The sequence below is a fragment of the Dermacentor andersoni genome, chromosome 11 (genome assembly GCF_023375885.2).
Source record: "Dermacentor andersoni chromosome 11, qqDerAnde1_hic_scaffold, whole genome shotgun sequence".
Taxonomy (NCBI): domain Eukaryota; kingdom Metazoa; phylum Arthropoda; class Arachnida; order Ixodida; family Ixodidae; genus Dermacentor; species Dermacentor andersoni.
Genome location: NC_092824.1, coordinates 54,450,889 through 54,467,959, shown reverse-complemented (window position 1 = coordinate 54,467,959; position 17,071 = coordinate 54,450,889). Strand labels below are relative to the sequence as shown.

General features: G+C 47.5%; 1 protein-coding gene across 29 annotated transcripts in view; it reads right to left on the bottom strand.

Annotated features, from left to right (window-relative positions):
• The window catches only part of Ssdp (Sequence-specific single-stranded DNA-binding protein), a 102,523-nt gene that overhangs the window by 40,878 nt on the left and 44,574 nt on the right, over positions 1-17,071 (bottom strand). For 16 of the 29 annotated variants that reach the window (XM_055064813.2, XM_055064826.2, XM_055064830.2 and 13 more), the window contains exons 5-8: positions 13,286-13,330; positions 7,797-7,829; positions 4,289-4,375; positions 2,411-2,512 (exon numbers count right to left, since the gene is read on the bottom strand). In XM_055064813.2, the coding sequence (XP_054920788.1) occupies positions 2,411-2,512; positions 4,289-4,375; positions 7,797-7,829; positions 13,286-13,330 (267 nt within the window). The remainder of the gene's footprint in view (positions 1-2,410; positions 2,513-4,288; positions 4,376-7,796; positions 7,830-13,285; positions 13,331-17,071) is intronic. The other 13 variants (XM_072285654.1, XM_072285655.1, XM_072285661.1 and 10 more) reach the window with 4 other exon arrangements.

The window sequence follows — 17,071 nt, the reverse complement described above, 5'->3', positions numbered from 1 at the left end:
CAGGAGAGTCACCGAGTTGTTGCATCACTCGACTTTCACAATGACCAAGCACAACGCATGCCAACTTTACTATTCTTCATGCATGGCACCAATACAGCACAGCAGCTAACATCACATTCTGTGAACTGAACCAAGGCAGGACAGGCAACATCAAAGGCAGCTGCGAGTAGTTAGCCAGGACGTGAAAACTCTGCTCAGTCAGAGTTCACAACTTCGCAACAAAAGCATCAGTGAGGCTCCAAGAATGACCCCTTTCTTATCCCGAGGCGCACACTGAGGCCTGACAATCCAACATCTGGCCAGTGGACAATGTAAACGGTTAACCGAGGCTAACGCTGAAATCGATCTAGAATGCCACACGACACCTCACAAAGCCCATATTTAGCTGAGAAATGACTCGTTCATTTGCAGAAATGGCCTGCGCCATAACTCGGCAATCACCCACCACCCGTGATAAATGGGGTGTGGCCTTACAAAGCTGCACCCTGGATCTCAGAGGCCACAACTTGCCAAGCACTGCTGCATGCTGCGAGCCAGAGGCCGACACTGAGAGGGTGCCGCACTCTAGCAAATATCGGTCAAAGAGCGGCTGCGAAGACATTACAGCAGCAAGCTAATCCCTAGATAAACCTGATAAGATAGGCCAAACTGCCTTCTGTGTCTCAATGAAGTGCAACGTAATTGCCTTTCATTTTGTCAGCAGCAGTCGGTTACCAATTTGTCAATTACACACAGCACATGTTAGGTTGCTGTACCTAGTTGAGCATCATAAAGGTGCCGTGCCTACATTATGTTTATGTCCTTTTGCCACCTACAGAAGCTCCATTCCTTGCAAAAAACCAGGCTTGGAGCAGTGATCTATCACGTAATACTGACGACGTAATGTTTGCCCCGTTGTCCCTCTTAGGGATTCCTGCTCAGACTAGAAATTGGAAAGGAAGAGAAAGGAGACAAGGCAGGACATAAAAAATATAAGATAAGCAACAACAATGCTAAATAAAATGAGCAAAAAAAATCACAACGTGCAAACGAACAACACAGCTAAAATATGGGCAATTCAAAGAAGCCGCAACAAATGGCAAAAGGAAGCAAGGAAGGAGTGATGGTTGAAGTGTGGCTGTCGAGAGCACTGCTAGACCCATGAAGAAAATTAGACATCGACTCTCAGATGAAGAAATAATTTAAAATGTGACGTTATCTCGACATGCAATCTGCAACTTTCTGACACGAACACTTGACCAATCTTATCTGATACAGCCCACTTGACAGCGTTTGCCGCCACAAAATTGCCTTTAAAGAGTTACAAGAGATGCCACAATAAGGGTTAATTCAAAGCACTTCAGAGTCTTCCATGCACCGAAAATTCAACCGCATGGAACCCTATCGAAATGTGGCTACAAACCAAGGAATAGAATGTGTGATGCTGTGCTCAACAGCCAAATTTGCCATGGTGGATCACTGATTGAAGGTGTACTCTTACAGGGCTATAAATTCATGCATGGTTATCAAAGGGGAGGGCAAACATCGCTTCTGAACACAGTGGTGCCGGGTGAGCCATGTAAGCATTCTAAATTAGGAAGTGCTGTTCATTTAGCTTTATTTTTTGCTTTTGCTTTTTCTTAAGCAGTTACTTCTCTTAACCTTCTCAGGATGCATAGGAATGCATCAAGCAAATAATCCAGTTTGATCGTAGCCCTTTGCTTGGTGTAAGCCCACCAGCTGGCTTTACATTTCCTAAATATGCATGTTGCAAAACGCTAAATTCAACTGGCACGTGGCCAGGCCATAATCTCTATCGTTTAGGGGTCAATCACAGAGTTCTTTTTCCCAATACAGAGGTACCATGGGCAAATTTTGAGTAGGCCCTCTATCAAGTTCAGCAGGCAACCTCAACAATGAGTCTACAATATGACAGCACGTGCTGTGAAATGACCGTGATACATGGAATCACACAGTGACAAAAGGCCAGCGTGTACTTGTGCACGAAAACTAGTGGCAGGCTTGGTGCGTAACATGGCTCAGCTGCAAACCAACAAGAGCATGGCTGTGGCTCCGACCCAATGCATGCAGTTTCGTTAAGCTCCACAGATTTCTTTACAGTGTAAGCTAGAACAATCCCATTAACACTGCTGGTGCCCTTCTCGCATAGCCCATTCCACATCCAAGCCATCATTTGGCTCACCCACGCCCAGGGGAAAACAACATCAAACAAAATAAGTGACAGCAGAAGAAAAAGAAAAGAGAAAAACAATCTAGAAGGGCGGCAAACAATAAGGAACACAAAGAGCATGTCGAAGGCATCAAAGGCGCAGAAAAAAAAAAAATAAAGGAAAGACGGCACAAATAATATCTGTGAAGAAGGGGGGTAGAAGGAGAGATGCAACGTGAGAGAGGGGCATTTGTTCCTCACCTGGTTCTGCATCATCTGACTGTGAGGGGGAGGGGGCTGGGGGTGAGGGGACGGTTGATTGGCGGGCTGCTGTGGCGGCGAGGGCCTCATGTGCGAGTTCTGCTGGTGGGGGGGACAGGAGGGTCACAGACGGAGGAAGGGGTGGGAACACCACAGCGGCGGCGGCAGCAGTGGAGGTGAAAATAAAAAAAAGGTGGAAGAAAACGAAGTGGGGACAACGAAAGCGTACAGACGGCACAGAACGGAGCAAAGAGAACAAAGAGACACGGCAAAAGAACAGAAGTGGACACACAATAACACAGAGGATGGGGGAGGGGGGGGAAGCAAGGCAACCGACAGAAGTGGCCAGATCAACATTCAAGGAGGTGGGTCAATTCGGGAATGGGAAGCAGGATACGAGGAAAAAAATGCAGAAAAAGAAAGAATAAAGGTAGAAATCGAGGTTCAGGGTAGAGGTTAGCAGCCACACAGGAATGTTGAAGAAAAAGTTTAAGAACACAAGTTTAAAAATTTGAGATTTGAGCCACAGAAGGTAAAAGCACATTGGGGGGGGGGGGGGAGGAAGGGAGGCAGGGGGAGCACATAACACAAGGTTAGGGGCAGCCATAGATAGAAGCAGCACAGATATGCACCCAACCCAAAGCAGCCCAGCAAGAGAAACAAAGGCAGCAAGCGAGAAGCGAGGGAAGTGGATATGTGTGACCAGCACCGTTTATGTCCCAAGGCAGTTGTTGTGAGAGTGAGGTAGGGTGAGAGGAGGTGCGGAGTGAGCCGAGGGGGTTAAGAGAGACGATCGAGTTGCGTGATGGAACGCATGAGACAACCATTGGTTAGATGTTGCAATGTGAGAGAGAGAGAGTGTGGTGTGTAGTGGGAGAGGACAGCAGGTGAAAGGAGTGGGAAGGTAAAAGAAACAAAAGAAAGTCAGAAAAAAAATGAGAAAGAAACAAAGAAAACGAAACAATAGCACACAAAGGGGGAAAGAGAGAGAGAGAGAGAAAGAGAGAGAAAAAGAAGGGGTGCCTCAGACATTTCCTTCGTTTCTCTCCGGTCACAACAACAACAACAACAACAACACGTGGCAATGCAGCACCTCGAACGGTGCCTTCAAAACACTACACACTGCACGGCTAACACATAGCACAGGAGACACAAGCGCACAGATCTGCAACAATGGCTTAGGCATGCATGCACTGTGCCAGTAAACTTTTTTCTTTTTTAAACCCCCAGCGGGGTCGGGTATCCGGCAAACCTTTTGCAAAACACGGCCCACGTGTGCTTCACATTATGCACTCAGTGAATTAAGTGCAGCTACATTTTCGCTAGTTATGCCTCACACCACACAGTTATGGCAATTCTTGCTTTTGAACTTTAAATGATTAATCGTGACGGTTAACTCATGGGCATTGCAATTTAAAAGCGTGCATACGCCAAGACAGTTCAAGGACAAACGCTTTTAGAGCATAACAGGCTGTGATGAAGCAAGCACTGCTTGCAAATGCAGTAACAAAACGTACAGCCACGATGGCCACCACCACACACGTGCAAGAAATAATGCACAATAGTGATAATATTAATAACATTTGATCACATGAAGGTCTCAAAGTTATACACCTGTAACACAAACAGGGAGTTATGCTTCTGCCATAAAAATGAAGTTAGATGCAACGTTATCTTGAGGCACTGTAGCAAAGTAAGTGGAACAATTCGCAAGTCTCACAGAGCATTGCTCTAGCTTAAAAAAAAAAAAAAAGCGAGGTATCTTGAAACCTCAAATGATTCTGGTCAAACTATTGTCACCATCATCAGCCAACATTATGTCCCCTGCGCCTGTCTAGAAGCCCCACTAGCCACAAGACGAAGGATAGGAGTACTCACGGGAAAGAATCCACCCGGTGGCATGGGTCCACCGGGCATGCCCTCATTGGGTGGCATCTGACCCAGCGGGCTTGGTGCCGAAGGATTCTGGAAGAACAGGAAAAAAAAAAAAATTCCCCGCTTGTAAACACTTGTAGAGTGAGTCAATGTCCGTTTCCCCAAACTGGCATTGCTATTACTCCACACAGGTGGCCACTTTGAAAGTTGTTGCCATCAAATCACTTGCGGACGGTTTTTTTTTAGCTTTTCCCTGCCAGGAGCGTACCCTATGGGCTCCAACAACAATGAAGCGCTATGATTCACAGAGGATCCAGAAGCAAGCACTGCAGCAGTGTGCTACTACAGCAGTGTGCTACTGCTACTACTACTACTACTAAGAGTGCCCAGATCGAGCGAGTTTTCAGTGTCGCTGCTAATGACTAGAAGGGAGATGAGCGATGAAAATTTTCAAGAATTATCAGTGAAGTTAAAAAATGTGTGAATGGCTGCAATGACTCACTGAAAGAGCCAAGTCAGTTCGTTTTATATAAATGCAACAGCGTTAAGGAGCTCGTGTTGCAGAAAAGCCGGTGTCGTCGGTGTCGGCGTCCGCGGCGTTGGCCGTGAGCGAAAAATCCCGGCAGGCAATCCATAAATAAAAACAACTTGCTACATGGGCTTCGTGGCAATCGAACCAGGGTCTCCGGAGTGTGAGGCGGAGACGCTACCACTCAGCCACGAGTTCGATGCTTCAAAGCGGTACAAAAGCGCCTCTAGGGAATGCAGTGTTGTCTTAGAAACGTGCCGTAGAAAGTTATACTGCGGTGTATATAGGTAATTATGAGCATGTAACTTACAGAAGTTGCAGTTACACGAGTAGCGAAGTACGTTTCCGTTACATTTCTTCTGCGCTTTCCGCACACGCAGAGCCACCTTGCGGCAAACACAGAAGACCCCCTCCTCTCAATGTACGGCGCTGCCCCGACAGGTGGCGCGCTGCGGCCCCGACTCCCTCTCCCCTGATGACGCTTCGCCGTGCTCTCTCACGGGTTGCAGAATCAAGCGTCCTTCCTTTCTTTAGATCACTATATCTCTCTGCCCGTGCCGATCACGACGTTTGGCTGGCGTTCATCGTTTCCCCCTCCGAGACACCGAGTACTTTGGTTCGTTCCGCTTGCTCAGGCGCACGTTTCGTTGCCGCGCTGAACGCTGCGTTGCTCGACGCTCACCGCGTGATTGGTGAGTGCAAAGTCCGATGCGGGGCGCCTCGTAAGTGATCGCTGCGCCGTAGCGCATTGTCTTACACCCCTTGTCGGGTCGACGGGAACGCTGTCGCATTTCATTCTTGAAGGCGAAGCTTAAGCGTCCTCTAATTTTTTTACTGTATTCATGCAATATTCATAAAGGCTGGCAGGAAAGTAATGTTAATGTAATAGATTATTTTTTTAGTAATTGCCAAGTTGCTTTCGTGGGGCACTAATTGTAATCAATTTCATTTCCGATTAAAGCAACTGTAATTGGGCACTTCTTTCTGAAATGTGTTCCCCACTTGTACACACCTATGCAGCAGTACACTTTGTTTTTATTATTTATGTCTTTACATTTAGACTGTCTGGCACACAGTGCTAGAGAGAGTCTAAAAAATCCAGAGGTAATAGCACACAGCAGTTGTCTTGCTTGGAAAGTCCATGGAATTGTGATGATTAAAGTGGATGTTCATCTTGAGAGCAATGTTTCTGCAGGCTACACAATTTGTAAGCTAATAGAAAATTTTGTTCTGGCAGAAAAGATCTCGTCCCGAATACTGATATTTGATAGTCGTTCAAAGGCAGAATGCATTTCTCTTCTGCACTAAAGTCATTTTCATATTCACTGAACTCTGGAGAGATTTTTTGCGAAACGCAGACAAAGAAACATGTCAATTATCCCAATGCCTAATGCTTCGAAAAGCGTGTTTGAGTTCCTTAAGTGGCCAATAAAAAACCGGTGCCTTTTACAAAGGCTCTGCAAAGTTTGATTAATAATAGTTCAAAAAGTTTCCAAAAGGTGTCACGACATGCGCGAAAAAAAAAAAAAAAAAAACTGGCATGCACTAACATGCGTGCACGTCAAACACTCTTTGCATGTCAAGATGAGCCTAACACGACAGCAGAAGGTTTAAAGTGAGGAATGGACCCTGCAAAAGTTAATGGGAACACTTGTCATTTGAAATGACCGGTCGCATAATGCGCAGTAACCACAAAACACTGTTTCCGAGGCCAAACCGTTCCAGTGCCACGCACACAACGGTGCAAGCAGATACACCAACATGCGCTTTAGCTCACTATATGCACAGGAATCTACGGCAGTGTTGAACGCAAGTCCACATCAGAAAAACAGACAGTCAGAAAGTTCTTTTTACCCCTCCGTATGTAAACTGATTCAGAATAAGTGCCAGCACCAGCCACATAAACTTTTTTTTTTCCTTCAATGCATACGCCTTCATTGCATGACATGATAAGCTTTCTCAGACCAACATGTTCACTGTTTGTTGCCAGTTCACTGTACACTGAGGCCACTCCTAGAATTGCAACAAAGCCAGTTCCCTCCATCTAGAGTCCGTTCTAAGCATGAGGTCGTAGGATCAAATCTAGCCCGCCGCGGCTGCATGTCGATGGGTGCGACATGCAACAATGCCAGTGTCCCGTGCATTGGGGACACATTAAAAGAACCCCAGGTGGTCAAAATTATTCCAGAGCCCCCACTACGGCATGCCTCACAATCAGATCATGGTTTTGGCGTGTAAAACCCCATTAAAAAAGAAAATACTAAGAGTGACACCAACAGTTACCCAATTGGTATTTTCAAGAATAGGTAAACCTCGATTTGAGTAACTATGGTGTTCTGTTCTTAGGCAATAGAGAGCTATAGAGCTTATCATATCCTTCCCACTTGCTCATAAGTACTAGAGCTGTGAGCATGGGAAATGTCCCATGTACACCTCTTCGGAGGTTTGACGACATTGCACCTGGGAGAAAAAAAAAGAATCCCTACAAGCTTATGTTTTCATGATTATGCAATAGCAGAAATAAAAGTAATCAGCAACACCACAAAAGGATAGATGACAAAGAGAAAAATGTTTGTGCAAAGCCGTGACTAGACATCCAACTACACACACAAAACACCACGATGGGGGGAAAATATGCACGCACAAGGTCTAGTTTTTGAATTAAAGAAACACCATCTACATAGAGAAGAACAGCATGACTACACAAAAGTAAACCTGGCATTCCTCTTTTGTAACAATCCATCCACCAAGACTGAGATCAGCTCAAAATATCTATCCCCTTTTATTCCCCGTCATGTCCGACTACAAAATCAGTTCCTTGCGTGTTCTTCCTAGACCCCAAAAGTGCAATGTTTATTCGGAAGTCTTTCCCAGAAAGTCCGTGCAGTGAAATGAGGCAGTGCCACCACTCATGCCGCCATTAAATCTGCCCTCGCAGTCACTTCTCTGCACATTGTGAGGCAAGTTCCCATTAGCACTGACCAAACAGCTGCAAGAACCAGCCTGCTGTGGGCACTTCAGGGTTCCATGAATTGTTGAACATGTACGAAAAGAAGGAGTGGGAAGGGAATAATGGAAATCAGGTGTTACCAGACTCGTACTCAATGTGGTGGAGACCACTCGCACTGAATAGCGCCAAGCGTTCAAAGTGCAATGACGCATCCCCCTCGGCTGCATAAGGCCTTGCAAACGTTTGACTGGCCGATTGACTTATCCACTCATGGGGTTTGTTCTAAGGATACACAGGTACGAGACGACGTAGTGGAGGGTACCAGGGCAATTCCCAGCACCTTGGCATTCATTAACGTGCACCGAGCGTTCGTGCATTCTGCACCTATCAGAATGCAGCCTCCACAAATGGCGTTTGAATCCGTAACAACACGCCTTACAGCTGAACCTTGGAGCCACTCATACACTGTAGCAGTTCTGGTCAAACAATTACCGCTCTGTAAATGGCCTTTCATTTTGACTTCTGTTTGTTGAGCACGGAACCCCTCACACGCCCATACAGCTCTTCCAAACTCCCTGGATTTTAGGTGGTGATTATCCTTCTCACACTGTCTTTGCCACCTATCCTTTTTAAAGTCGCAAAGCTTAATTTTTGTGAATTCCTTGTAATAGGTTGACTGCTTGAAGAGAATGTGATGTGAAGGTAAAATTTTAGTGCCTTGAATTTTGTGCCAGAACCACGGCACCAGTACATTGTCAAGTGTGACGTCACGGATTTCAATGTACTTTCTTGTATTTGGACTATCGTAGTTCAGTGAAAGTTCTCGAAACACACACAGTTTAGTCCAACTCTTAAGAATACACCGTAGTTCATATTTACTGACAGAAAGCTTGACTAGGCCCGACTAGACAGTGTCAAAATACTTGAGGTCATAGCGAGCCGATGAGAAAACCTCAGAGCAGCGGCGGCATCTGTATTTTTGGTTTTGCATCTTTGATTACCAAGCTTCCTTTGATGATAAAAGTGGCTTTCTTTTTCTCTTCTTTTTAGTGTTGTAGAAAGGTAATCTACTAGCACGCTATTAGAATTATTTTTCTTTTTAGTGTCCATCTAAAAGGCACCCTCCAGCGAGCTTTCATTTTCAAAGCAAGAATTTTTGAAGAGCGTCTAGTAAGATTCAAGATAGAAGGCAATAAAAGACTGCAAGGTTACTGTGCCATTGAACAAGCTACCCTCCCCTATTGTTTTGACCAGCGTTCAAAAGTAGCACGTCTGTCCTGTAATCCCAATGAAACGACTTGTAACCTTACATCCCCACATCACCTTTCTCTCTCCCTCTTCCCTTTCCTAAGTGGTGCATCTCTGATGCGGCAGTTCTGCACTTTCCATGTTTCACGGGGAACTTCAACGGATGCATCCTGATCTCCAATATTGTAGGCAGAACATATGCATAGCTGCCGAACTGTGAGCTTTATCATTTAAACAGCAGAGACTGCCGAGGGACACATTGTTTCTAGATAACAGTGATATTTTCAGCGACTGATTTTCGCCTGCTTGAGGAACTTCTCTGTGTAAACATGCTCAAAGCAGCTACTGTTCTGGCGCCTTTTCACGACCCCAAGATTCCCTAGGATACGGTCTGGGACCGAAGAAACATTTTTGTGAGAGTGCACAAGCCTTGACGCAACGTTCGCAAAAATACGTTTTGCAAAACGAGCCCAAATTCGTAAACATTACAAAACATTTGGGAGACATGGCTGGTATGCCTACGACGTGATAATGAGAGCCGTGACGTGCTCCTTGCCTGGCAAGCAGGACTCTCTGCTCCAACGATTTAGGCACGCTAAACTTTCCCGAGAACTTTCGGCTGTTTCTTTTTTTTTTTTCACAGTGCACACAATTGCAATAGCTTGCAGACACGATCACTACCGCGTGGTCTGCGGGCCAGGCCTGTAGGCAAATGCAATGCCCAAACGTGGGGCAGTTTAGGAACCGGGCGCATCACTGGACCACACCTGTCCGGCTCAGTAGGGCTCATCTATTTCCATCTTATCGAATACACTCCATGAGAAAGTGAGAAACGGCAGAGAAAGCTTATAGGGATCAACAAATTCGCGAATGACGAAGAGTGATTTAAAAAGAGAGATGGAGAGAGAGTGAGTGAGTGAGAAAGAACACAAGGGGGCGGGCAGACACGCGCAACAGGCGATCCAATCGCGATGGCCGGAAAGAGCGGAGAGGAAGCAAGCAGTGGCCAAACAGCGAGGAAACGCCAGAAATACGGAGTACGGAAAAAAAAAAGGCGGCGCGCGCGAGCACTCAAGCAACAAGCGTCGCGAACAGAAAAGAACGAGCCAGCAAAAGAAGCCGAGGAGGGTGAGAGAGGGCGAAAGAAAAAAATAACGACGGCAGAGAAGACGAGAAAGAAGAAACGGGAAAGGAAGACGACGGCGAAGAAAAGACCGGGCGAAAAAGAAACAATAGCGTAGGGCGACGCAGAGATTTGGGGGGGGGGGGGAGACATTGTAGTACGACGGCGAGGGGAAACGCTGGAGAGGAGGGAAGTGCAGCAGAAAAGCAAAAGAGAGAGAAGAAATCGACAGAGGGGAGGCCAAGCATGAACAAATAGGCAACCCCCCCCCCAGCAGTCACTCCCGTTAGAGGAGAAAAATAAAGAAGCGGGTTGCAGAGGGAACGAAAGAGAGAGAGACAAAACAAAAAGAGAGGATAGAAAAACAGCAGCAAAGGAGAGAGAAAAAGGAGCTAGGGGAGAAACAGAGAGAAAGAAATGCAAGGAGAGAGAGAGAGAGAGAGAGAGAGAGAGAGAGAGAGAGAAGCGGACAAGAGTAGTAGCGGGCGCGGAAGAACAATCGCGCAGCCACCGCGAGTCGCCCGCCGATGGAAGGAGAGAGAGAGCGCGCGCGCGCAGGGAGACAGAATAAAAAATAATAACGAGAGGAGGAGGAGGGGAGACGAGGAGAGGGCGACACGGGCGAATGGCGGGCGTCGAAACCAGTCCGGCCGCGCGCGCGCGAGTCGGCGGCGGCTTGCCCCGTTTTCTCGCCTCCCGGCGGCGGGGCCGCTGTCTTTCCTTTTTTTTTTCTCTCTCTCTCTCTCTCTCTTTTCTTCCTTCCTTTTATTTTTCGTTGGTTCGTATCGGAGAGATTCGGCTCAACGCCCTGCGGTGCTCGCAGCCACGTCCAGAGATTGCCAACAGAAACCACCGAGTGAGAATCGGCCCATAACGGGCTGTCAGCCTTTCATTTGTTTTAATGCTCATTAAAGATACAACTGGGAAAATTATACCCTTCCTGAAACACCGCGAACGTCAGTTCTACTGCGAGCGCAGCTTCGGTATAAAGCAAGAAAGACGCGAAAACTTTGTTATGGATCGAATGAATTTTGTGAGAAACCCGTCCTCAAAGAAAAAAAAAAACGAGCCGGTAGGTTCGTGCCATCAAGCTAGTAACATTTCTTTTGCGGTTATTCGACTCTTAACATAGACTATCTTTAGGTCTATCTTTACTGTCTTTCAAAAAGAAAATTTTTTTGTTGTGGGCGTTCCCTGCCCGTAATGCGCCAATACTCCTGCAGTATTTCACTGTTCGCCGCAGATTAATTCACCTTTCCGCTATCTTTGAATTCAGAGGCACCAGTAGGGTAACCACGCCCTCGTTTACGGGCAACCCTGACGCGAGCCTCTGTGATACGTCAACTGTCAGCTGTTCCCACGCTAGCGATACCTTATTGCTCTCGCGTGTCAAAAATAGCTTGAACAGGATTATTAAAGTACCTTTCCACAATGCCATAAACGCCAATCTTGTCTTCATAGGAAGCTTGGTAAGCGAAAAAAAAAAAAAAGAATCCCGTAAAAATCTAAAGGCGATTGGTGACCCATCAACTCGTCGCCGTAGCGTTGTGGATTCTGACGGCGTTGCCCGCCCTAATTAAATTTTTATACGTAAAAATTGGTAATACTGTACACGTTAAAAGAAGCCCAAGTGGTCAAGATGAATTCGGAGTCTTTCCCCTACAACGGCGTTTTTGGGGTCCCCCATGCGTGAAAACTAAAATAAAGGGGCGGGAAGACCGCATGCTCTTATCAGACCGTGGTCCTCGCGCCCAAAAACTTAATTGATTTTAAAATGGTTACAGTTTATTCCAAACAAGGCAACGACTGAAGCAAGCGAGTTCTGAGAACTTATACTACCGCCCCCAGTGGCCCAGATACCATACAATACTCGGAAATCCGTGACGTCACACCGACGTACCGGCGCTGGCCCTTAGGCCCGAAGTTCTGAAATTGAATTTTGACCCTTTTCTCCTCTAACCAACCTTTTAGCGCTTACTAAATAAGGTTGCGAAGGTACAGTTTATGAGTTTAAACTGACTGCGTTTCTCGCCAGTGTCCATTTAAGCAGCGTTATGTTTGGCTGCCTCAGACTGTGATAAACGCCCCCCACCCACCCGCCCCTCTTCGCAGAACTAAACCTGGGAAACTGACGTTTCGGCACAACGGCCCAAACACGTGTAAACACTTTGAAATTTCCTGATGGAAAGGAATGCCTGGCCTATGCTTCGACACCCAGTAGCCAACGGAATCTTTTTTTTTTCTTTTTTTTTCCCTCGCCCGGTAATTGACGCACGTCCAAGATTATCCAATTCAATCCGGCTTCGTGTGCGACCGCCGTGGTGTTTCAGTTTGCAATTGTAGTTTGCTGCGCACGAGGTCGCGTGTTCGACTTCCCACCACCACCTCTGGAACACGAGGACAAGTCCAGAACTCTGATATTATTATCTTTAATCGGCAACAATGTACCTTCCGGAGGAGAAACTGAAATCCCGATTCTCCCCACCAGGACCTCTCATATTCTCGGCGTAGCTTCGTCAACCCCAAGAAATACTATGATCTGCCGAAAAGTAAGTACTAAAGATGCCCGATTACTGAGGATGCTGAATGTTTACTAAAGTTTGCAGCATTGGTTTTCCGTGGACGTCGTGAACAGTCTTTGTGGTCTACAGGCGGATATCTGCGCCACAGTCAAACGGAAACTCTCATGAAGATTTCATTCACGAAGTTTTCATGCAATGACGGGCAGAAATTTCGTTTGCCGCCACGCTTTCGTTCTATACGCCGTTCCCGCTGCTGCGCGAGTAGGTTAGCATAATCGACGGGTCCAAAAAAAACGAGCCACGAGAAATATATCTTTTTCAAATGCATGGAGGCAATAAAACCCCATGCATACGCGTAATCATCGCGCATTTTTTGGGCTTACAACGCGTTGTTTCGTTCAAAATAATCCGTTTTCAGAGTTACAAAGTCGTGTGACGACAGAAGGTCGAAGATTTTGAGCACATCCGTGTGCTACATGCATATACCGATCGCACAGATTCCGGCTGAACTGACGTGTTCGAAGGAGCTCACGAACGCAACTAGCGTCGCAATTTCCACTAGTGGCTTTTATAGGAAACTCCTTGGTAGGAACCGACAAGGGGGGACAGCAAAAGTGAAGTTACTCACGTGCGCTGCGATGCCGTTGACGGCGTAACCGGAATTGACGAAGCCCTGCGAAAGGTAAAAACACAAACGCGTGAGGCCAGAGTGAAAGGCGGCACGAATTGTTTTTTTCTTTTGGGGGGGGGGGGGAGGAGGGGGAGTATTTGCTTGTCACTCGGTCAGAGCAACTGCCCAAATGGAGGGAAGGAAGAAACAAAAACAAAACTAGGAGGTAGCGTCACGTGGAAATCTTGAAACTGTCTCAAACTGAATATATGAAGAGGCACGATAGGGAAATCACCCAAGAAAGCACGGGATGGCAAGGGGTCGCTTCTTGTCACACCGCGCGGCTGTGTTCAGTTCGTCGTCTGCAGCGTGGTAAGAGTTGGGGTCGGGCATGCCAAAATTGGCAGCTGGCCCATGCCGCCGTCCGATTCATCCACGCTATGGGCGTTGTTGAACGGAGGAACGTGTTGCTCATGGAGAACGAGGAGTACTGGGCTTATTTACAATATATCTACATGAAGAGCGGAGAACGTTACATTTCATCAATCTAGCGTGACTGGAAACAAAGCACACGGAGGAGCCGAAAACGGCTGCTTAAAAAAAAAAAACCTCTGTCCTCCCTAGATACCTAGACCATATCGATAACTGCCGTCCAACCTTCGCCCAATAGGAGGGTCCAAAGTTGTCGAAGGACTCGCCTCTGAGGGCAAGGGTTCACGCACTCACACCCGCACCTTTGTTTCACTGAACACACAGAAAGGAGGGAGCTTCGTAGACACGGGGGTTTGTTACGCTTGACTCAAGCTGGCGCTTCTTGGTTCCTGTAATTACCCTAGCAGTTAGCTGCAGCGTCTGTCAAACGACCCTGGCGATTACCGGGGTCCGCGAGAAAACGCCTTAGCACACGCTTTTCCATGAGCTTTTCCTGTTCCCATCGGGCTGTGAAGGCGATAGCGAACGAACTAACTATACTCGGTCCGCCAAACGATTTCAGAATTAAGAAAACGTCTTAAAAATTTAAGTATTGAACAAATAAATTTACGGCACATGAAGCAATTTACGAATGAAACGAGTAGCCTCTTACTAACTCATGGCCCCGTTGCAAGGTGTATCCACTCGGAAAGAATTCAGAGGATGACTCCCTGCCTTTCCTCTTCCTTTTTTTTTTTGTCTCTCCCTCTCTAAGAGGATGACACCAGTTTCACCAGCTATTCGACAGCGCACCTTGGTGCAAGCGATGCGTAGAACCACCGCAGGCTCCGCGTGTGCGTGCACTACGGAAATACTCCAGTTTTCGACCACGAACATTGGAGAACGCTGGAAACGACACGCCGGCAAAGCACACTCTCGCGGTCGGGGTGGCGGGAGCCGGCCTTCCCTATGCAGTTTCAAATCGGGAAGACGACCCCGTGTTCCCGCCCCCCCCCCCTCCCCGCCCCCGTCTCGTGTGCGGCCGCGATCGCAGCGAGCTGCCTTGCTTCTGACACAAAAAAATTCCGCACAGAGTTCTACAGTACCGGTGCTCGGAGGAGTCGTCGAGCCCAACGCGCGAGTTTAGCGATGGACTTCCCCTTCCTCCCCCACCCCGACCCTCCCCCAAGTCTTGCTTCGATTTCGTGAGCCACCACGTGTGTAACGCCACACTGTCAGGACTGCGCAATGGCACCATTGCCACAGCCGCACAAGAGAGAGAGAGAGAGAACTGCTGTTGCAAACAACGCGCGTACAGAGAGCGAAGTGCTGACGTCGACGGGTCCCGTTTCGGAGCAGTTCGACGCGAACCCCGGGGGCTGGCGGCGCTCTAAACATAGCCCTGGCCTTGACCCGTGCAACCGTGAAAAAAGATAAAAGAAAAAAAAAAAAACGCGCAGGCGAAAAAAAAAAAAAAAGAACAGGAGGGAAGCCTCTGAAAACGGGCGAAAGAAAAAAAAAGGGGGGTAGGGGGAGAAACATGAAGGACCGCGCGAAGCCGCACAGTCGAATCCCCAAAGCCGAACGCGAGCCAAATCACTCTGACGTGAATGATGGGCGAATGACGCCGGCGGTGACGTCACAACTTTGGCGTCGCTGTTCCGAGAAAAGAAAAAAAAAAGCCGTTACGAGCGACTCACAAACGGCATTCGAAAGGGCACAGGCGCGGACGCAAAACAACGCTGCAAGCACGACTATGTAGAGGAAGAAAAAAACGGCGGGCATGAGATAGCAAAGCGTGCACGCTGAAATCCTCCGCCAGGGGGAACAGTGGCGCTGCTATCGCCTTCCCGTGAAACGGGCTTCAAACGCATCAACTTGTGGCTGGTCTAGCTGGTTCAAACATACGTTACCGCGTGACAGACGTCAGACAGCGCTCATGTACCGCCAACCTGTGAACGCTGCAATTTACGCGAATACCACCGATAGGCGGGGGGGGGGGGGGGGGGGGGCATATATATTTGCATATAGCACGCACATACCTTTGCCCCGCGTACACACCTTTTGTGCGATGCGTACGCACTTTATTAACCTTTCGACGCAGCGCTCAAGCAAACTTGGAACAGCACAAACTGAACATCAACCGACTGTTTTTAGATCACAACTAACTTTTTTTTTATTTGTGCGACTCTGCCGTTGTCGACTTTCGGGAGTTTGCCTGAATAAACCTGCTGGATGCAGGTAACCCCCCCCCCCCCCCCCCCCTCTGGTGTCCTTTCAATATCGGAAGACTTCCAAGGGTATGAGAGAGTGAAACTTCTTTTTAAGAACCGAATTTACTTTTTCGTAAAACGAGACAAAACATTCGTAAAATCCTCAGACGAGCCCGAACTTCGTAAGGCACGGAAACGTGAAGTGGGGAGAGTTGGCACGGTAAGATGGCACTCCTCTCCCGTCTTGGATCATTTCAACATCATATCGCTTCTTGTCTCAAAAAACGACAACAAACTTCAAAATTCACCTTCGTGAAGGGCGACGGCACTCTCGTCAGCCTCTGTCGTAAGCAAAGAAAAAAAAAAGTCTGCTCAACACCGACTTTTGGGCTAAGTAAACTCCTGCGATTATGACGCACTCCGACGGCGTAGGTTTCTCTCCCCGCGGACTTTCACCACAACGCCGCCAAAATAGATGACGTCATTTGGGATCTCTAAAGCGTCGCCACTCGTCTACCGCTAACCTTTCTTTTCCCTAGTACATGATCCAAGTAGTGTAATCTACCTCCGCTTAGAACGCTCGAACGCAGTTCTAAGCAAATGGTCGACAGCATGAATATGTTTCGTTATACACGACGTTTCGTTATAAGAATCGTGACCGTTCACAGCGCCAAAACCAGGCGCAAAACAGGCTTAAAATAAGTTGAAGGGGGGGGGGGGGGGGCAAAGGAGAAAGAGAGAGAACGGTTTTTTTCTTTGTTCTTGAAACTCGGCAGCCTGCTCAGTCAAAGCCCGAGAGAGTCAAGTTCCACAAACTGAAGCGCCAAACCTTCGTCGCATTCTGTCAAGCTGAATGTTAATTATTTACCCGGTTATCATATACATACCTGACAGCGAAATAACTGAAAAGTGAGTTGAAATCCTGTCCTCGTACACACGTGTTATTCGTTAAGTCGATAAGTTCGCTAAATCGAGAGAAAAAACATAAGACATGCGTGCGAAAAACAATCCTTATTAAAGACGGAAAAATACGTCATTTCTTGTCGGTCCAGGCTTTCCCACACTAGAGAAGATGCACAAAGACAACAGACGCAGCAGCTGGCGCCATCTGGTAGAGCCGGCGCCGAGCTTGCAACGTAGAAGCGCTGCTCCACTTCGTTTTCGTCGAACGGCCACAACA